We start from the raw sequence: 21,404 nt of genomic DNA on the forward strand, positions 1-21,404 counted from the left end.
ACAGCAAGATGGAGCCTCCCCTCCTTCCTCTGCTCCTCCTGCTGCTCCAGGGCACGGCCAGTGATGGGATCCTGCAGTGTGGGCTCCGGGGAGCTCTCAGCCCCAAACCAGCCTTTGAAGAAGGGAAAGATGGAAATCCAATACAAGACCATTTTGGTTCCCTGTCCTGACATCAAGCCCCGCCTCGGTGCAGCTGGAGCTATTGGTTCCCTGTGCTATTTGGGAACCACCAGCTAATTTTAAGGTGTTTTCCAGCAGTTTAAAAGTCCTGAAGGAACGGCAGGGCTGAGGAAAGAGCAGTGGAAGCCCCCAGAGAGAGGCTCAGCGTTGCAGGAAGCCGGAGCTCGGGGAGAGGTACCCATCCCCTCCCCGGACAAAATCACCTTTGTTCCTCCCTAATCTGCTTCCTGCAGAAACCACCTCGGGCAGGTGGGAAGGAGCAGCCCAAGGACGCGGCGCTGACAGGAGGCAGCAGACCCACGCCATGGGCTCCAGCCGCCGTCCAGGGCTGGGGAGGAGCAGGAAAGAATCACAGAGAGGGGGAGAGGGGATGGGAAACAGGGAGCTGGGTCCCCTCCCTCACCAAAGGCACTCGCTGTGGACCATGAGCTTAAGGGTGTGTCTGTAACTCCCTTTTCCGCCTGCCATTACCTCTGAGGGTGAAACCTCACCTGGCAGCAGGATCCTATGGGACAATAGCCAGATATATATCATATATATACGCAGGTATTTATGTAGGTGTATTTATTTTTATGATTTGTCCATTGGGACCGGCACTTGCTGGCTTCTCTGCCAGCCTTGGGGAATTAATGCATCCCACTCCTGCTGCAGCATCGCTGCTGTGAGATGGGACTGCTGCAGCCTCAGTGCTTTTAAAGTCCGAACTGTGCCAAAGTGGGTGATTGGGGAGCGATGGCAAGGCAGACGGGTGGGCATCACTGCCAGTGCAGGAGCCTGCGTGGGGACGGAGAAGCCATGCCCGAGCCTGACCCTGCATGGAACAGCTTGGGCTGGAAGCGACCTCGAAAGGCTCATTTAGCTGCGGGAAAGCTCTGGAGGGATGGATCGCCTGCCTTGTCGGCTGCCAGGCGGCTCAGTGTGCACTAGGTGGCACGCAGCTGCAGGGAGAAGCGCTGGAGACAGCGGGGAGAGGCTTGGATTCGGGAAGAGAGAGGAAAGCTCCCCTGGGAAAAGCAGGCAGAAGGCAGAGCGGGATGAGTTCTGCCCCTAATTAGCACTAATGGCGAGGCGAGTGTGGCCAGAGCAGGAGAGACATGAACACAGCACAGACGACTCGGCTCCGGCTCCCGGCTGGATTTAGCAAAGGATGGAGAGAGCCTTTTGATCGGGGTCAGGATGACAGGAGAAGGGGCAAGGGTTTCAACTGAGAATGGCAAATTTAGGATTGACATAAGGAAAGAATGTTTTATGATGAGCGCGATGAGGCCCTGGCACAGGCTGCCCAGAGAAGATACGGACGCTGGAAGTGTCCAAGGTCAGGTTGGGTGGGGCTTGGAGCAACCTGGGATGGTGGAAAGTGTCCCTGCCCATATCAGGGGCTTGGAACAGCCTGGGCTGGTCTCTTCCAACACAAAATGTTCAAGATTCCATGATTTCCCCAGAGAAGGCAGGCAGTGGAACAGAGAGCTGAGCTGAGCTCAGGGGGCATCTCCCACTACCAGCAGGGATGAGGAACATGTCCCTCTCAGCAGGTAATTCCCAAGGGTTGGACAGCAAGGTCACCCAGCAGGAGGGGGATGCCCACACCAGATCCATCCCTGCTTTGTCTGGCTAGTCCCTGGCAGGAACCAGCAGCAGCTGCTGCAGAGGAAAATGAAATGAAATTTCACCTATTATTCTTTGCCTGCAGAGGAATTTCTTTCTAATTCCTGTCACTTTGGGTTTGTCTGCTCAGGGAAATTAATCTGAAATCGAGTGGGCTGTGAATTCAAAGTGCAGCAATCCCAGCAGAGCTTGGACAGGCTGTTTCCTAAGTGGCCAGGCTATTCCCTGGAGCACCAAGCTAAGCCTGGCAATTTAACAGAGCCTCAAGCATCAGGCTTTGTAGACATTAGTGTAGGACCTCGAGCCAAAATCGTGTGAGAGGGAGCAGCCACGGAGAAATTAATTCAACAGCCTTCCAGCACCACTGCAAGAAAAGGAGCAGAGGGAAGGCAAATATTTGGCTGGTTACCCCAGTGCGTGGATGGATCAGACAGGAGGTGATGCCACGTTGGAGGACTCAGTGCTTTGCATACTGATTTGAGGAGCATGCAGAGAAGGGTGTGGGAAAGAGCAGCATGGGGGAAAAGGGATCCAGCTGAAAAAAATAGATAAAAAGCATGTTAAAATCTGCGGATCATTAAGGTAAAAATCATGTAAAATATAAAATATTTTTTGCAGGCAGTGAGGATTGTGAGGTCTGCATCCTTGTGAAAACAGAGTCCTCGGGGACAGCAGGATACTGAGGTTCACCTTTCAGGTTCGGGGACCATTCAGAATCTTGACAGCCACCCTGACACAGCACAGTTGGAGAAAGTTGTGCAGTGGGGTCTGACAGGCTCAGCAGGTCACCAGACCCCGGATTCATACTGTCCAAGGCTCTGTTAATCCCTTTCAGGTTGTTGGACCATTGTGGAATACAGGACAAGCGACAGAGAGGTGTGAGAAAAGGGAGGCTGAGGACCAACCATGCACTTATACTGCTGAGATGAGGTACCTCCGCCACTCACTGCGCCTGAAAAAACCTTCCAGGGACCCTGATGCAAGATCAGAGCGTGAATCCCTGCTCAAAAATTAAAAAAAATTAAATAAATCTAATGCAATTTAAGACTCTTCCCACAGCTCAGCCACCACCTGACTGGTTTATCTCCACTGTACAGCCCTGCCCTCCACCCAGGAGCTGCACCCAATTCACCTCTGCTCTCCCCCACCCTGCAGCCCTTATCAGTAGCACCTTTCAGCCCTGGAGCATCTCCCTGAGCCCTCGCCCATCCTCTCTCACCAGCCAGGACTCCTCACTGGGAGTATCCCTTTGTCTCCCAGCCTTGCCATGAAGGTCTGCAAGACTCGATAGAAACCCTTCTTCACCACCCTCAAATGTCCCTGAAACCTTTCCCTATTTAGGATCACAGAATATTTTATACCTGTCCACCCATGCAGGCACATGGATCACACAGTCTGCTCCCAGCATGGCTTTATGAAGCATTCCTATCTATTTTTCAGGGAATAAAAACCCTTTGCATTGCTCTCCAGTTTCTAATTACAGCCGCAGGAGACAGGAACCCCAAGCACCTGAGTTGTAAATGTGAAACTTATTGCTTGAGCAGACACATTACAAGCAGGCTATCAATCACTTCTGGCAATTATTAGTACTTTGTGAGTATTTTGAACTCGAGTATGTGACAGTCTCATCCATCCTGGAGCAGAGAAATCCATGGGCATTTGCATACGAGGCTGAGCTGTGTGGGGATGCAGCTCCAGAGGGTTTTCACTGGAGCTGTCGTGGTTATGTGCTTGGCACTGTACATTTTGGGATGAAAACCGACTTTATTCAGCTCTGTAACAATTACTCTCATGTGTTTAACCCTGGAAGAAGAGTTTTATAATATCCCTCCATTCCTACAGTATAAAGTGGTTCTATATGTTATTTTTTGCTGTAACTACTGACTCCAAACACAATGTTCTTTATTTTATAAGCCTTTTGGGGCAGGTGTATCATGGCATGGGTGTAAAGTCCAGGGAAGTTTCAAGTTATTTGATAAGGACTGGTGAGCACTTCCTGGTTCAGAAGGAATTATGGTGATCTTAAAGGGTCTTTTTCAACCTAAATGGTCCTCCGGTTCTGTGGTTCTTTAATCACTGCTTGCCAATGTCTTGGTGGGGTTCCCAGGAAAGGGAAAAACTCAGGTGGGGCCTGACCTACCTCCAAGAGAGCATGAAGAAGGGATCCAACACCCTCCAAGATGCTGCAGGATCACAGGAATCCCTAAATAAACATCCATCTTGCAAGGGAAGTGGTGGAGCTGCAGCAGCTGGGAGGGAGCAGCGCTGCGTCGTTCCAGCTGTGGCACACGGGGTTGTGTTCCACCATCCTCATCCCAAACAAGGAACAGGCACCTCCAGGGCTTTGCTTTGGCTCTACATGGGTGTCAATGAAACCCTCAAGCTGGTGAGCAGCTGATTGATCCAGGCTGGATCTGGGTCCAGGGGTCACACCCACGGCACCCAGAGGTGTGAAACTGCTGGTGGTGTGCCACACACCCCATCACCCACACACCCCATCACACACACCCCATCACACACACACACACCCCATCACACACATGGGCACTCACACACTCAGAATCCCCTGCACACATAGAGCATTTCACCCCCCCAGTACTACACATGCTCACACTCACATGGACAGTATCACACTCATATGGACGATATCACACTCAAACACACTGTCACACACACACCCACACCATCACACAGTCGCACTTACACCCCCACTATCCCACAAACATATACCAACAGTTCTCTCTCACACTCTATCACTGTCACTATCCTTTACACAATCACTTTTCCACATCTATTCACACTCACTGTGACACACTATCACACACTCATTATCATACACTGTCACACCAACGTGCACACTTATTGTGGCACATTATCTCACATTCACTGTCACACTCACTATCACACACAGTGTCACTAACACACTCACTGTCACACTCACTATCACACACACAGTCACTAACACACACTCACTGTCACACTCACTATCACACATTCTCATTCCCACTATCACACAGTATCATGCACACTCGTTATCACCATCACACCCTCATTATCACACTCGGTCCTACACACTTGCACTCATTATCATTACCACACTCAGAAGCAAACTTGTTCCCACACACTCCACACACTTATTATCACACTCAGTCCTGCAGACTCACTCAATTATCCCTATCACACACTCATTATCACTATCACACTCATTAACATACTCATCACTATCACACACTCATTATCACACTCATTAACATACCAATTCTCACACACTCATTATCACACACTCATTAATACACTCATTAACACACTCATTAACACTACCACGCACTCATTATCACTACCACAGACTCATTATGACACACTCATTTATCACGCTCATTATCACAATCACACACTCATTATAACACACTCATTTACATACCCATTATCACGCTCATTATAACTATGACACACTCATTAACACGCCCATTATGGCACACTCATTTCCACTATCACACACTCATTATCACACACTCATTGTCATGCTCATTATCACTATCACACACTCATTAGGACACACTCATTATCACTATCACACACTCATTATGACACACTCATTAGGACACCCATTATCACACACTCATTATCACTATCACACACTCATTAGGACACACTCATTATCACTATCACACACTCATTAGGACACACTCATTATCACTATCACACACTCATTATCACATTACCACACTCGGCCCCACACCGCCTCACGCTCACCATTATTCTCCCTCACGCCTCCACCAATCACATCCCCGCCTCCCCTTGGCCCCGCCCCCTTAGCCCCGCCCCCTTAGCCCCGCCCCCTTGGCCCCGCCCCCTGGCGGCCCCGCGTGCGCAGGCGCGGAGGTTCCGTGACCGCGGGCCGGGAGCGGCGGCGCCGGGCCCTGCGAGGGGTGAGGGGCTGGGGGCTGGGGGCTGGGCCGGGCCGGGCCGGGCCAGGCCAGGCCAGGGGTGACGGGGCCGGGGGACAGCGGCGCCGGGCCGGGGGGTGGGCTGGGCCGGGATAGGCTAGGCTAGGCTAGGCTAGACTGCACTAGACTAGGCTGTGCTGTGCTTCGCGGGGCGGGCACCCCCGGGCGGGCACCCCCGGCACCCCGTGCCGCGCAGCGCGGCCCGTTCGAGAGGGACCACCCGGGCCGCTGCGGCCGCTCTGGGCCCAGCCTGCCCGGCGTCCCGCCGGCCCGGGAACACGGGCGCCGTTCCCCTGGCAGCAGGCCCCGGCTCCTGCCCTGCTCCCGGGGCGGTCGGTGCCGCCCGGACACCCCCTGCACCGCTGGCGGCCGGTGCTGCCCGGGGCGCTCCCTGAGGGGCGGGTGAGCCCCTTCGGGCCGGCCCTGAGCCACCGGCTCGTTGAGGTGGGACCCTGCTTGGCTGTTCTGGAGCTCCAGGAGTTCCTGCCGCTGGTTGAAGCCGTTGGGGAGAGCTGGAGGGGCTCTGCAGATGGTGCCGGGTTCTCACTAACAAGTCAGTGATCTCCCCGCAAATGAATAACCCGCCTGGGTGCCCGGCAGGTCCCGGGAGTAGCCGGCTGGGACACAAAGTGCGGTGAGATCCCGTGTCCAGGTGGGATCCTGCGGCTGTACCTGCCGTCCTCTCGCTGCCTCAGCTTTTCTATTCCCCCGTGCCCGAAACCAGCCCTCGGCTTAACTGACAGCAAACGCTTTGTTCCGCCTCGGTTGCCGTCTCTGTTTTCCCCCTCCGAGGGGAACTCGCTTAAAAGCTTGTTTTGAATGGAAGCAGTCCAGGCTTGGAGCAGCCGGGTTTATTTCTTCTGTTGTTTTGACTGCCAACCCAGGCACCTTGTGCCGTGAGGATCAGGAGAGGCTGGGAGAGGACAGGGCTGGGATGGATCTGCGTGCTTGAAGTTGTTACTGTGACCCTTCTTCTACTGCCGAGCTCTTTCTCTTTCTCTTTGGTTGGCGCTAATCGGTGCTGAGTGCTTGTGTAAGGAAAGGTGTGTTTGGGTACGAATTACCTGGCAACAGCTTCCAGCCCTGTAGCATCGAGTTTTGCTGTGCCCAGAAGAGCAGCTCAGCTGGTGTGGGGGCCCTGGCTGGGTGGTTTGGGGTCGGGGGAGGGCTCAGAGCACCTGTAGTGCTGCTCCAGTCGTGCCCCCTGCACAGGGTCACGTCTCACTGCAGCCCTGTGGCCTCCCTGTGCTTTATATGCTCCCCTAATCCCTGTGTAATCTCTTCCCATGGGATCTTTGTTGCCCTCCCAGTCCTGTCTCTCAAAGTGGTGTCGTGATGCTTAACAATCCCTCCTGGGCACTCTTTTCTGAATAACCTGCTGAAAAGTCTCTATTTTACCAATCTGATGACTTTTATTTTTAATTCAGCCCAGCTCAAGAGCTCCCAAGGCTCTTTTTCTTTTCCAGGTACAAGCTTGCATTTCGTGAAAACTTTTATCAGTGCTGGCAATTCAAGTTCAGAAACTTTAAAAAGGAGTTGGCATTTTTAGAAATCGTCTCAGACCCATTAATTTTAACATCCTGCATTTAAAGCAAAAAGAAATTCTGCTTTCTGGAAGTAGAACAGAGAATTAAACACAGCTTTCAAAGGCTTTAATTCCTGTTCTCCAGCTTTTTCACCACCATTTGCTGGAGTTTGAGGAGCAGGGAGTGAAGCTGCTGGAAAACACATCTGAAATGCACTCAGTTTCTTTTCCTGTCCAAGTCCCCAATTAAAGCCATGTGGACAAATGTTTCAGAGGTTGTGCTGGGCATAAAGTTCCAACCAAACAAATCCAAACTCAAGCTCTGAGCCCATGTTACCAAATACCTTCAAAGTGAAGGGCGTCTGGCTGGAATATTAAGGTCTGCACTTGAATTAGCCAGGGTTTTGTTTTCACTGGAGGAAGAGTGGCCCAGGGAATTTCTGACTGGAGCCATGACTGTTGGGTCAAAAGCTTTTAGGGCTGATGTGAATTTCGGCTTTTCAAGGTATTTATAAAGCATGAGGTGGAGTGTTCTAGTCCATGAGATTTGAGTGAAGGTGTGAGCTGGGATGTGTAACACATCCCAAACCACGTCCCACTTCTCCCCAAACTCCTTCTGCTGTGGTGTAATGCTGAACGCTGTACAAACAGCTCCAGTATTGACTTTCTCAGCTTTTAATATTTGTGTGCTGCTGAATTCTCAAAGAGAAGTCAGGAGCTGCAACTTTAGGCCTTTTCTTTCTCGTTTGCCACAACTCCATGACTTGTGTAATTCTGGTTTACTGATGCTCTCCCGCATTCCTCGCTTCCCAATCCGTGCAAACAGCTGCTGGCTCCAGCAGCTTTCAGCAAGAGCTGGCAGGAGGCTGAAATACGCCCCTCGCTCCTCCTTTGGAGCAGCAGTCCCAGCACAGGAAATATTTTTCCACTCCGATGAGGAAGTGGATGTGGGAGCACGCGACACTCTCGTGCAGCCAGCCCCGGGTTCCTTCACGTGTGGTCCAGGATTCACAGCATCGCTGCCACCCTGGGGTGAGGGACAGGCTGCTGTCACCCAGCTGTCACCCCAGCCAGTGTGAGGTGGCACGGGAAGGAGGTGGCTTTTGTGCTGCGGCGTCTGCTTGTTTGCATTTCCTGCTGCTGTTTCAGAAAGGAAGGAAAACGAATCGCTGACTCCCTCCTCACAGCCTCCCTCTTCTCTGCTCTGCGTGTGGCTGCACATGAATATTTGGTAACAACTTTGGGGGGGAAAAAAAGGTGTTGGTTCTGTATTTGGGGTTCAGAGCACCTGGTGCAGAGGGGTGGGACAGAAAATGCCACAGCCTGGCTTTTGCTGTGGTGGTCCCTGAGGTGGAAAAGGGTTGGTGTGAAACCTGCCATAAAAAGAAGTGGCAGAGGCAGGTGTTGGGTTTGATACCTTAAGTCTTAATTTGCTGTTTGAGCAGTAAAATGACTGTCCTTGGTGTGTTAGGCAAGAATGGGTTACAAGGAAAAGATGGATAGCAGAGACCAGGGTAGGATCTTGGTGATCCGGAGCAGTTTGTCACCAAGACCAGTTGAGCTGGGGGTGTTGTGTAAAAATCACAGAGCAGCTCATAAGCTAATTTACACTGAATTCCTGGGGAAACTGTTGCCTTCCTCTTGTAAATGCAGACGTGTGGGTGTGTCTGTTCTGTGCTAGCTCTCCTTCTCTGTCTTTTTTAAGCTATCAAGCCACACGGGCATGGTGGATGGGACGCTCCACGGAGCGTGGGATCTTCCCCCATCCGGCAGGGATGTCATTCTCTGTGCAGATGGCATCCTCCAGTGGAAGCCACCCACTGCTGCTCTTCCTCTTGGGAGACCTGAACTTTTCCATTGGTTGGGAAGGAAGCTCACGGCTCCCTGCTGGCTGCTGGGAGTTAAGCGAGCAATCAGTGACGTGAAACCTCAGAAGGGAGAAGGCGAATTTATTTTAAAACAAAATGAGTTTCACTCATTCACAGCCAAACTCACCTACACGCGAGCACCAACGTGGGGATCTCCGTGCGGTTGTCCAGCATTTGGACAGATGTGTGTGCAGGACAGATGGTTTGGACAGGATTCCTGGGAATGACACAACAGACAAGGAATGTCGAATATCAGACCTCTGGTGTCTCTCGGTGATCATGTGATGCCTTTGGATCTGCTCTTTTTACATCCCTTGGGGGCTGAGAGTGGTGATCTCTTCTTGTTGGAATTTAGTCCCTCTCCTTTGTGTGATATCTTCGGGCTCCTACCCTTTCTCTATTCTTCCCCAGATCATCTCCTAAGGGCTTGAGTCTCTGATGCTGATTGTGCCTTGTTTCAAGATGTTCCTTGTTTTCCAGCCTGAGAAGCTGCAAATAGGTGTGCTTTGATCTTGAGGGCTCACTAAATCAGTGCCCTCAGCACAGGCAGTTGATTATGCCCTGTGTTCCTGCTGGTTCTCTTGTACTCCTTCCCATCTGTTTTTTGCTGGGATCACACTCAAGTAAAGAAGTGTGTGTACTGTGATTTGCAAACTGTGCATTAAGAGATGTTTTCTGGCTTTGTTTGCGTGTGTGAGCTGCACAGGAGTCACAGGACTGATCTTTGGCCAAAGCTAAGTGGTCAGAAGCCTGAATGGAGCTGATGGTGTAGCCCTGGAGCTCAGATCAGTGTGAAGAGTTTGGGAACCACTTGTGTAATTCAGTCATTTCTGTGAATGAGTGTTTGGCCAGCATTTGGCAGCTCAGATTGGGGTGGTCAGTGTAATGCTGCCAGGAGCAGTGCTGAGCATGGGGAAAGGGCAGGATGGCAGCTTGCCTTGGCACACTGCTGGCTAGTGAGTGTCTGTCTGAGCTCATGCCAAGGCTTACAGGTCTGCCTGACACACATCAGCAGTGGCTGTGGGATGGTTTGGTACAGATCCGTGGTGACTCAGGTGGTGTTTGGTGCCACAGGCCATAGCGAGCAGAGTCTCCCTGAAGAGTGTTTGCCCTCAATTAGCAGGAGAAGTTGCCAGCACTGGCAGGGAGTGAGTGGTGGTACCTCACTCACCTTCAGCCAGAGGGTTTTGAGGCCAGTCTGCTTCTCTAAAATCCACAGTGAACATCTTTGTGAAAGTCAGAGCTTGTTTCCCTCTCAGATGGCTTGTGTGATATGGATGTGAGGTGGGAGAATTCGGGACATCATTCTCATCTCCCTGTGCTCTGTTTCTTGCTGCAGGTCCCCAGGAGAAAATGGTGTAAGGCCAGCCCAGCTGCCACTTGCAATCACAGCGTGCCCAGAGCTCAGGGAGGACCATGGCAGCAGCTCAGGGAGCAGCGGGGAGCGGCTCAGCCGGGCCATCCGGCCCGCCCGGTCCTGCCCCGGGGCACAGCAGCAGCTCCGCGGCAGTGGCCGTGTGGGAATGGCAGGATGAATTCGGCAGGTGGAGGCCCTACCGAGGCAACGTCTGCAGCTACATCGAGCAGGTTATCCAGGCCTCGCAGCAGAAGGGGCGGCGCTCGGGGTCGGGGCTGGCCAGCAGCATCCCTTTGGGGCACGCCGATCCCGCCCTGGCTCCCTATGTCATCGACATTCCAAGCTTGACGCAGTTCCGGCAGGATACAGGTAAGGGAGCTTCCCCACCCGTTCTGCTGGTGTGCCTGGGGATAAGCAGGGCCTTGTTCTGTGTGTAAGAGCCCTGCAAAGCTCTGCTGTTTGCTGCCATGTTGGGCAGCTCAGTGAGCACATCTGCTGTCTGCTGCCCGGTATGGAAAAATCTGTGGGACTGGGTGCAGGCAGACAGCTGTGATCTCTTCAGGAGCATCATCATGGAACCCCTGGAGCTCTCAGCCTGTGAGCCAGAGCTCTCAGAGCTGGAAATTTCCCCTGCTCCCCCCTCAATCCATTCAAGATCACTTGCGTAAAAAAGGCCTTTTTATGATTCCAACCCTCCTGCTTGGATCCCTTGCTCCCTCTGGAGCTGGAGTGCCAGCTGCTTTACCTTGGCATGCAGCCCTGCTCAATCTGCTTGTGAGTGCCTGCAGCCCCCGCACGACACCAAAACGCTGCAGCAGAATATTCCCTCCACTTGTGCTGTGTGAGCCTGGCTTGCTTCCTCCCAGGGAGAAAGGGCAGGATGGGCTCAATAGCAGAATTGAGACCTGATTTTCATTCTCCTCTCTCCTGGGGTCACTGGGAGTAGCAGCTCAGAATCTGCAGAGATGACTCCTGCCCTCTTTTGCTCCAGATGTGCTGAGCAGCTGGAGCTTAGAAAAGGGGCAAGGATGGAATGCACGCACTTCATCCCTGGAAAATCCAGGGAGATCCCAAATTACACACCCCAAATGAATGGCTGCTTTGGAAAATTTTCCATCCATCAGTTTCCCCTTTGCCAATGTCTCTCCAGGGTACAGTTGAGGATCATCCTAAGCTTTAGAGAGGGGCACATGCTGGTTTCTTGCCAGTTGAAACAGCAAATGAGCAATATTTTGAATCAACTGTATGATCAGCCAATTCTGGCAGGAAAGGGAAGTGGTTGGAGCAAATGTGAGTGGTCATCACAGCTGCATCCGTGTTTTTATTCTGACTTGGTGACCTTAGGCTGAATTTATCTAGTGGTGTCCTGGATGAGGTGAAAAGCTTTCTAAGCTGGATGCCTTGGCAGATGTGCTCAGCTTGGCCTGTTCAAACATCTGGAAGGCCAGCTGAGGCTGTGGCTTTGAGTGGTACAGCATGGACCACCAGAGATGACACCAGCAGCTGCTTCTTTCCTGTGTTTTTCATGCCGAACTTATGAAGGAGCCTTTCAGCCTCTGGCCCTTTCAGCCAATGTTCCAGCCTGGGGACAGCAGTCCTAAGCTGTCTGGTAAAGGTGAGCAGAGAGCCTGTGGGGAGGTGAAACGTGTCCCAGTGTGAATGGGACATTCTTTTCCACAAGTGCAGCTGTCTGTCCTTAGAGGGTTTGTATCTCTTTAGACTCTTGTGAAAGATCTCAAAACACCCAGTGAATATTGTCCATTGCAGGGTGAAGCTGTTCATCTCTGGGGAACAGTCCAGTTCAATTCTGGAAATGATGTTGGCTAGTATGATCTCATCTTTCCTTGGTCTAGATCTGAGTTTTGAGGTGTTAATAACACAAAGGCTGGTGCTGCTCCACAGCTCTCCTGCAGTGTTTCCCATTGATCCAAAGGGATCAGAGTGGCCAGTGCTGTGAACCTCCCTCCACAAATACCTGTGTGCTCTGCAACATGACTGTTGGAAGAGCTCTCATATCCCCTTTCCATGGCCCAGTTCTGAGCAAAGCTTTTTCTCTCTGCAAGGTTCTGCCTCAGACGTGAACCTTTCTGAGCGAGCCGCCAGCTGAACTTTGTCATGTGCTGGAGAAAAGAATCCCTGCAGGAAACATCCCCATGAAAAATCTTTAAACAGTGCAAAAAATAGGCTGTTGTATTCTACTCATTAGCTTTTAGACAGATAAATAGGCTCTTCAAAGGAAGCCAGGGAGAATAACAGGAAGCCAGTGTTCACGGGAGCAGCGTCCCCAGCAGCAGGGAATGACAGCTGTGCGGGGGGATCTTGTAGGCAGGATTAGCTGGGGGCTTCAGCTGCTGCTCAAGGCACATTAGCTGGAGTGAGTGCAGGGGAGCAGCAGGAGTTGTCCTCTCACCACAGCTGTTTGCCCACCCTGGAGAGGAATGCCAGTTTCCCTGCCAGCCTGGGGGACGGGGGATGGTTTCCAAGTGCATCGCCTTGGTCTTGTTGTTGACTCCTAAAAAATCTTCTTTCTGCTGCTGTTTGAGGGCGTTAAAAACACAAGTTGCTTGCAAGTCCTGCAGTCCTCTTTGTGCTGCTTTTAGCTTCTGAGCTGCCAGTGGAGCAGGGGAAGCCTTGCTTAATCTCCTGACATGTGTCTCACTGGATACCTTGCCTTACCTGTGGTAATCCCCTTTCTCTGGGAGCAGGTTCCCTGCACTCATTTCTAAATGTAGTGCATGTCTCACCATCTCATTCCCAGTCCAGTCTCATCCCTCATCCTCCTGCTCAGAGGTTCATTCCTGAAGTTATCCACCTTTTGAGGCTGTGGGTTTATGTTCCTGAAGCTTGGCAGGATTTTCTGGATAGGACCAGTCATTGCTAGAATTGCTTTTGGCTGTGTAGTCTGCTTTTCCACTAGGACATCAATTCCGGGCTGGGAAGGTAGTTTTGGTTCTGCTGATACTTTCTGCCAGAGGAAGGTCTGGTCCCACAGGAATCCTCACCTGCATGGTTGAGCTGTTGGGGAGGTTGCTGTGTTTGACTGGCTGCTAGTAGTGTTTTAAGTGTGCTGATGAGATATTGTTTGTTGGCTGGTGTCACTGGAGAGTCCTGCTCTGCAATAAGCAGGATGCTTGGTGCTGCTCTGGAGCAGAAACAAGCCCTGACATTCCTTGGTCTGGCACATTATGCCTTTGAGAGAGCTTTAGCCTTTGTGTCAGCTCTGGAGCTGCAGCAGTGCCGAGATAAGGAAACACAGTTTTCACAACTATTGGGTACAATAAGAGCAGCCTGATCCTCATGCCAGCATGGAGGCAGGCAGAGCCTGAACACAGCAGCAGTTGGATTTTGGCAGTGTGGAGTCCCACGTCCTCCCTCTTCCTTGGGCTGTTCTTGGCTGTGAAGCCTGCCTGGATTGCCTGTGCCCCGCGGAGTCTCCAGTGATATCCTGGGGCAGTTCTCCTCAGGCTTTAGGTGCAGGTACTTGTAAATGTGCCAGTTTTCACCTGGAGTCCTGGAGCATAGTGCAGTAACTCTCATGACCTCTTTAGAGGCTTTATTTAATTTTTTTTCTATTGGTGCTCTTCTTTGAACTCCTTCTGTGTTGTAACAACTTGCTGCACCCCTGTTCACCCTCACCTTCCTAGATCCCCAGACTTGCTTTCCCCACAGCTTTTCCTGCTCCTCTTTCTCTGTGCTGAGGAATGCTGCTGAGGGTTTTTCCTGCAGCAGCAGTTTTGACACTGCTACAACAACCCATTTTTACACGGTTTCAGACCTTCTGTCCTGTTGGGTGGCTTCCTTTCCTATCGTTAGGCTGCTGCTTTTTTTGAAGTAAGGGATAAAGTACCCAGGAGTGAAGTCATCCTGGAAAGCCAGGCTTCCAGGGGGTTCGAGCTCCAGCTGTCGCTGTCCGCCTTGCAAGAGTAGTGTGTCTCCTTCCATTTCTCTCCCTTTGTCTGAACAGCTGCTCTCTCCAGTTTTCAAGTTACTTTATTGTCTTCCCTCTCTAGTCTTGCTCTCTCTCCCAGCAGTCAGGAGCCTGCAGAAGTTTGCCCTTCTCCAAAGTCCTTGCCCCTTGTGGGACTTCACCCACTCTCCCAAGACCAAAATTGCCCCAACGCTTGTGTAACAAAGTGGGCGTTCAGCCCCTTAAGTGCTCCTACAAAGCACTTCCCGATGGTGTCTTGTCTCTATAGTTACTATGTTGTCAAGGCTGTGGGAGTTGGTTTTTTTTTTTTTTTTAACCAGATCTGTGCCTCAGCCTGATTTTTTTTTTTTAACTTTTTACTTTTTTCTTCCCTTTTAACGTCAGGGAGGCATATGTGATCACTGTGCCTTTGTGCTCGGGTGTGTCTGCGTCTGCATCCTCTCTCCTTCCCTCCTTTCCCACCCTTCCTCCTAGCAACTTTTGAACCTGCTGCCAGCCCACAATCAGATTTGGCAGAGGGACAGGGATCTCGGGGATGTTGCATTTTTCTAAGCTTCATGAGCAAACCCAGCCCTGTTGGGAAGAGAAGGTCTTTTAGTGAGGGAGAATGAGAAAGGCCACCCCCATGTAGGGGCAGCACGGATCTGTGCAGACACAAATCCCTGGGACAGCATCCCTCTTAGTTCTCTGCTCACTGAATTGTTGTATTTATTGTCCCCTCCTCTCCCACACAGGGACGATGCGGGCCGTCCGCAGGCACGTTTTCCCGGGGGACTCTGCAGCTGGGCGGGGCATCGTCTGGGAGTGGCAGAACGACGAGGGCGGGTGGTCCCCGTACGAGATGAACGTCTGCGTGTTCCTGGAGCAAGCCCACGCCACCAACCACCAGCGGGTGGATCTCGGGCCCTTGGGCTACAACTACGAAATTGACTTGGTGGCTCTGGTGCAGACCAACAAGACCACCAGGTTCTGCCGCAGCGTTCAGAGGCGTTTGGACGCCCCGTACCCGGTGACAACCTCCACCACACCCCTTCACACAGGGGTGGGATGTTCTTGCCAGCAGTGCTGGCCAAACAGCGGGACTGGTCCCATCACCACGCGCTACCGTCACTCTGTGACAAACTTTCCCAACTCCTCCACCACTCATCAGGTTCCCGGGAGGACGGCGTCAGTGAGTTCTTCCAACGTCAGCTTCGTGCCCTATAACAAACCTGCTTTGACTGGAGCGAGGTCAACACCCAGACTCAGTGCACAGAACACCTTGGTTTTGGCTCAGACTGGGAGCCTCAGTGCAGCACTGGCAGCATCTAATGGAGTCAGGTACAGATCGTAATTCACCTTTAAATACCGTGTGTCTGTCCAAGAGATCTGCTGTGCTCGGGTCTGCCTTATCTAGGAGGCTCTCTGTCCCAGAGGACTTTGCCTGAGAGACCCAGAAGGGTCTTCTCTGTAGGAGAGAGAAGTTTGTGCCTGTATATCCAGTACAGTGGATGAAAAGACTTCCCCTCTGCTTTCTACCTCTCTTCTTCCCATTGTCTACCAGTCTCTGTCTACCAGTCTCCCTCAACCGCAGGGCAATTCATCAGGTTGAGATTCTGAAGGTTTGAGAAAGTTAATAGTTAGCAGTGGTATTTTGGGTTAGGTTAAAAAGCAACTTTGAGGGGGACTCAGTGAAGGAAAAGGGGACTTCAGATTAGGCAGTAGAGTGGAACACTGCTCTGTGTTCTTAGCTCTTCCCCTTCAAGGAGGGCCCACAGGACTCATTGTATGTGGCTGAGACCTCATGAACTCTCTGTCAAAATCAGGTGTCCAGGCTACTTTTCAGGCTAAGTGCAGAGGTGCCAGTGGATCCATTTTCACTGTGGCTCTTCTCTGACAGGGCTGGAACCAGTGGGCATCTCTCAGCCCAGGATTTCAGCTCCCATCAGCCAGAGCCGAAAGAGGGCTGTGATTGCACCTTACTGGTGGGGGAGGAAAAGCTTCACTTCTCTTCAGGCCTTTTGGTTGCTGCCAGCTCAATGAAAAGCAGAGGCTTGTGGTCCGACAGCCCGGCTCCTTTCCATGGCATAGGCTGCTGGGGGCAAGCCACAGTTGGTTATTCCACTTTGAGGATCTTAGCTCCTCCTGTGTTCAAGCCCTTGCTGGCAGAGGTGTGTGTGGCCTGTCTGTGGCAGTGTTGGCACTGAGTGTGACCCAGCAAGGGCTGACTGACTGCTCCCTCTGTTTGTGAATGGCTGGAAGTGGCAGAGCCTTACACTCACTTCACTGGGAATAATCCAGCTGTTGAACTCCTGAAAAACTGCAGGGGAACTTGCCAGGGCTGACTTACCTGTCCAAGTAAGTACAGAGATAAGAGATCTAGCAGAGTGTTGGAAGCACATTCTGCTAATTGCAAGAGGCACAGGGGTTTGAGGTTTGTTTTGAATCTCGTTTGTGTTTTAAACAAGACGGTGAATCTTGAGATGTTTTTCTTAGTGTCATATCAGGACTTTCCCTCTTCGAGGTCATCCGAGTGAAATGACTTCTCACATCCTGTTCTTCTTTCTCACGGTCTTTTTTTGTTGCTTTTTTTCCACCTGGTGATTTTTTTGTGTTGCCTTAAGCATCCACCGTGCTTGTCTGTTCCAGTCACCTTCGAGTAGGGCTGAAAATCAGCCCCCAGTAAGGCTCTTGCTGTCTCCTGAAGAAGCTGCCAAATTACCCCTCTTGCAGGAGTTGCTGGTAGGTGCATGGGGCCGCTGGGCAGCCTGGAGCCCCCATCCTTCCCCAAAGGATTTGCAAAATGACTCTGGGTGGGGAGTTTGAAAAGGAAGAACCAAATGCTGCAGCAGTTGCCCCAAAAGCCTGTCTGGAGCCTCTCAGGGTCTGGGTACGTTGTGTGCTACTGGTGGGGAGATAGGCTGTCCTGAAAGGAGGGAGGATGGGAGAGAGATGCTTGGAGAGGGTTGCCATGGGCTTCTGACCATGAACTGAGCCCATGGCCCAGGCAATGCTGACAGGGAAGGGAGGGATGGCCAGGAGGAAGCCTGGAGGTGCCCGTGGCTAGTTGAGATCAGGCTGTTTGAACCTGTTTTGGAGCTCACCCGTTTGTGTTGTGGAGGGGGTGAGGTGAGCTGGTGTCCTGGCAATCATCCCTAGCCAAGCCAGCCTTTCTGAGGCATACAAAGGGATTGTACAGTTAAATCCATGCTGGGGACAGCAGGACATGTCACACAGGGCGGGTGGCAGCTCTTTGGATACCCTGGAGTGTGTGAGTGCTGTCAGACTTGTGTAAAACCCACACTCCCAGTGAGCCCCACTTCCCTGGCCTCTGGCTGTCTGTTCCCTTGGGGTGTGATCTCCACTCCTTTGGGATTCCTTGTGCTGAGGTCGCTGTCCTTTATCCCTGCCAGAACAACAAGTGCACACAGGGGGGCAATCTCTGTCTTCCAGCAGCCACATGTGAAAGGGACTTTTTCATCCCCAGCTGACAGCTCGGGATGGCTTTTCCCCATCAGCCCTGTGCTGGGCTTGAGTCGGAAATGCCACTGGGTGGATGTAATTGCTCCTGGCTGGAGTTACAGTCTCGGGCTCATAAACCCCATGTTCCAGCAGAAAATCCTTTAATTTCTGTGAATTAGGGGAAACCTGAGTAGAAAACTCTAACAATGTGTTTCATTTAATTCCTAAGCCCAGAGCATTCCTGGGCTATTTTATCTAGGTTCCCTGTCTTCCCCCCTCGGACATAGTATGGTGGTTAGTTCCCCTTCCTTTGCAGTCAATGCTCCACATCATCCAACAGTCTAACTATTTTGGGTAATTATCCTGCTTTAATTATCCTGCTTTAATTATCCTGCCTTAAATATCCTGCATTAAATACCCAGCCTTTCTGGCTGTGTTCTCTTAGCTGTGATGTGCAACTCCTGTGCTCAGAGACCCAAGGGAAGGGAGCACTAGGCCACGGTGAATCTTCCTGGTGTCTGCTAAGGGTTGTGTTGTTTTCATCCTACAATCTTTGACTCCAAAGCAGCCCTGACAGATTACTTGCTTTTACAAAATGTGCAGAAGGGGCTGAGCTGCATCTGGCAGAAGGGCTCAAAAACTTATTGGGAGAGACTCAAAAGCAGTGCAGTTGTTTACACACAGTTTCTTTAGGAAACACAGCTAAAAATGGCAGCACGTCTCTCCTGCAGGGCTGAGAACGAGGTGCAGTTCATCCTGGAAAGCTGCCTGACTCCCTGTGTGGCTGTGACAGTTATTTCTAGCTAGCAGGCAGGCAGGGGTAGCCCCTAGAACAGGCATGCCTGGGCTGCTGTGCCACTGAGGGTGGTTAAATGTATTTCCTGCTTGCTGGAGGGCAGATGTTGGTGTGAGAGCAGGCAGAGCTCTGGCACTGCCAAATGCACTTTAATTTCCTCCTGCTCTCAAGAGGGTCAAAGCCACTGGAAAACCTAGAGAGGAGTGCCAAGGCTTAACTAGACGCTAATATCCTTGGCTGTGCTGCTAATGAATTACATACATGTGGGCAAGTTATTTTGTTTTTTGGTGGATTAAACATGGTTAATGAATCTGGCCTCTCTCACAGACAGTGCTGGAATCTGCACATGGAGTGTGCCATGGCAAGGGTTGTGTCCTTATCTCAGCACTGTTAACCAGGATCCCAGCCACCTCCTGGCAAATCCCACCCCACATGGGAAAGCATCAGTTCCCTAGAGCAAGAGCTCCCCTGTTCCCTGCACTGTGCTGTCTAATTACAGAGTAAGGCACTCCTGAAAGATAGTAAGGAGTGCCCTGCTTGTAATATGAGCGAGTAAAGCTGCAGGAAGCAATCTTCTGAGGGATATTAATTAGTGTCCCAGCCAGGCAAATCCCTACAGTAGCTTTGCAGGCTTCTCGGAGCTTATGTGGCTTTGGCTGCTGCTCTGGATTGTGCCTACAAATAAGGCAGGCAACTCATGGGGGCAGGATTTTGGATAAAATCAGGGGGAACCGGGGTCTTGGGAGCTGGAAAAGGATGCTGACAGGATTGTGGTGTTCTTAAGAAAGGTCTAGTGCTGCACCCCAAATCACCCATGGGGAACAACGCACAGTCAGTGCTTTGTAGGATCAGAGAGGACCCTAACCAGGGACTTTCCTTTTTTCTCTCCATCTTTGTATCCTTCAGCTTTGTCCATAAGCATTCCCTTGAGCTCCTTGGGTGGTGAGGAACTCTCCTGGTGCTGGTTCCACTGTGCCCACTGTGAGTTGTCCTGCAGCCCTTTTATCCAGTGTGGGGCTACCACCAGGTGGGGTCATTAATGTCACATTAATGTCACCTGACACTAAGTGAGCCCTGGGAAGGAGTTTGAACCTTAAGGTGTTGTGGTAGCACATAGTGTGAAGCAGGGCTGGATGCTGCCCTGATCTGTGAGGAGAAGTGTTGGCTGTTGCCCAGAGGCCTAGAAAGATGCTATGATACAGAGATCCGTGGTCTGCTGGTTGTGTGCAGGGGAGAGGATGGAAGAAAGGGCCAAATCAGGTGGAGAGGGTGAGTTCCTACAAGCTTCCCCAGTTCTGCTCCATTGGGGTATTGGGCATGTGTGGCTCAGGTGATGGCTCCAAGCTGGCCACCCAGTGTTTGAAGTGGCAGCAGCCCTGGATTCCAAGCTGTTGACATACTTCCTTGCTGGACCTGTGCTTTGCTGTCTCACTGGTGTTGCAGATTCTGGAAATTCTGGAGAAGTGAGTGGGTTTGTCATGCTGAAGTCTCAGTCTGCCCTGTCTGCCTCCCATAGGAGACTGCCTGGGAACCAGTGGTGGGAAATCTTACCAGGATCTCCTTGCTGAATCTCTGAGGACATTGTCTTATTTTGCATCCTTTTATTCACGGGCTGGTGATCCCTGTTACACTCAGGAACCTCCAGCACACAGAGCAGTGGGAGAGCAGGAGCTGTGGTGAATGCTGGGACAAAATTGGACCAGGAAGGAGGAACTGATACCAGGACACATTCAGAGAATTCAGGTGTTGACTTTCAGGTGTTGCAAGCACCTGCAAGAACACTTGGCCAGGAGTCAAAGGCACTGCCTGGTAAGAAATCTCCATGGGCAGCAGGAGCAGGTGTCTCAGTGGCTCCTTCTCATCTCTCCACACTGCAGTGCTTGTGCTCTTGCACTCATGCTACCCACATCTCCCTTACCCAAAACATCATTTTTTCTCCTAAATGAGCTGTTTTCAATAAATGAGCAGCACCTCTCCCCAGAAGCCAGCACTGGTATGGCAATGCTGGAATATCTTGAGCTTGTGCCTGTTCCATTATTGGATGCACAGTCCACATTACACTACAATGGCAATCTCCTTCCTTGTTAGCTCATCCCCTTCCTCTCCCCAAACCCACTTCAGACCCAGGGCAGGCTCTGAGTAGCATTTCATCACCTTTTTTGGCACAGCAGCACTTCCTCCCACGCACTGTGGCTGCAGAACTCTCCAGGCAGTGTTGGGTACCTCAGAGCAGTGTGGATTTCCCGTGATTTCATCAGCCTTTGGGCTTTCTGCAGTTGTAACAGAACTCAGGGAGCGTGGCAGCCCTGCTCCCTCGGTGCAGAGTGGACGGGTCAGCACATCCCACAGCTCTGTTAGCTGAGATACTGCTAATGAATGTGTGTATTTAGTGAAATGAGAAGTATTTGGTTTCTCCATCATCACATCAGTTGGCTCAAAGCCTCCAGCAGCCAAAACTGACACACTTTGTCTTTACAGCAGGAGTGCAGCTGATCAGTGACTGTTTCCTGGCTCATGGATGGTAATTTATCTGCAGTGCACTCACAGCTTCCCAAACTTGATTGCTTGCAAATGCATCAAGTGCTTATCTGTTTCTCTCTGCAGATCTCAAGGGCTCTTCTCACTTCTGTTATGGTTTATCCCAGCAGACAATCACCACACAGCCCCTCAACTCTCTCCATCCTCCCCCAGGAGAATGGGGGAGAGAATTGGAAGAAAAAAAAAAGTAAAAATTGTGAGTTAAAATAAAGACAGTTT

At 51.4% G+C, this 21,404-nt stretch overlaps 1 protein-coding gene across 3 annotated transcripts in view; it reads left to right on the forward strand.

Annotated features, from left to right (window-relative positions):
• The first annotated feature begins 5,656 nt into the window (after nucleotides 1–5,656).
• The window catches only part of DTX2 (deltex E3 ubiquitin ligase 2), a 34,927-nt gene continuing 19,179 nt past the window's right edge, over nucleotides 5,657–21,404 (forward strand). For 2 of the 3 annotated variants that reach the window (XM_083875472.1, XM_083875474.1), the window contains exons 1-3: nucleotides 5,657–5,714; nucleotides 10,465–10,851; nucleotides 15,145–15,730. In XM_083875472.1, the coding sequence (XP_083731598.1) occupies nucleotides 10,542–10,851; nucleotides 15,145–15,730 (896 nt within the window). In that variant the 5' untranslated portion in view covers nucleotides 5,657–5,714; nucleotides 10,465–10,541. Of the gene's footprint in view, nucleotides 5,715–6,661; nucleotides 6,776–10,464; nucleotides 10,852–15,144; nucleotides 15,731–21,404 lie in introns of those variants that run through there. The other variant, XM_083875473.1, reaches the window with a different exon arrangement.

Source organism: Zosterops lateralis (genome assembly GCF_965231275.1).
Source record: "Zosterops lateralis genome assembly, chromosome: 19".
Taxonomy (NCBI): domain Eukaryota; kingdom Metazoa; phylum Chordata; class Aves; order Passeriformes; family Zosteropidae; genus Zosterops; species Zosterops lateralis.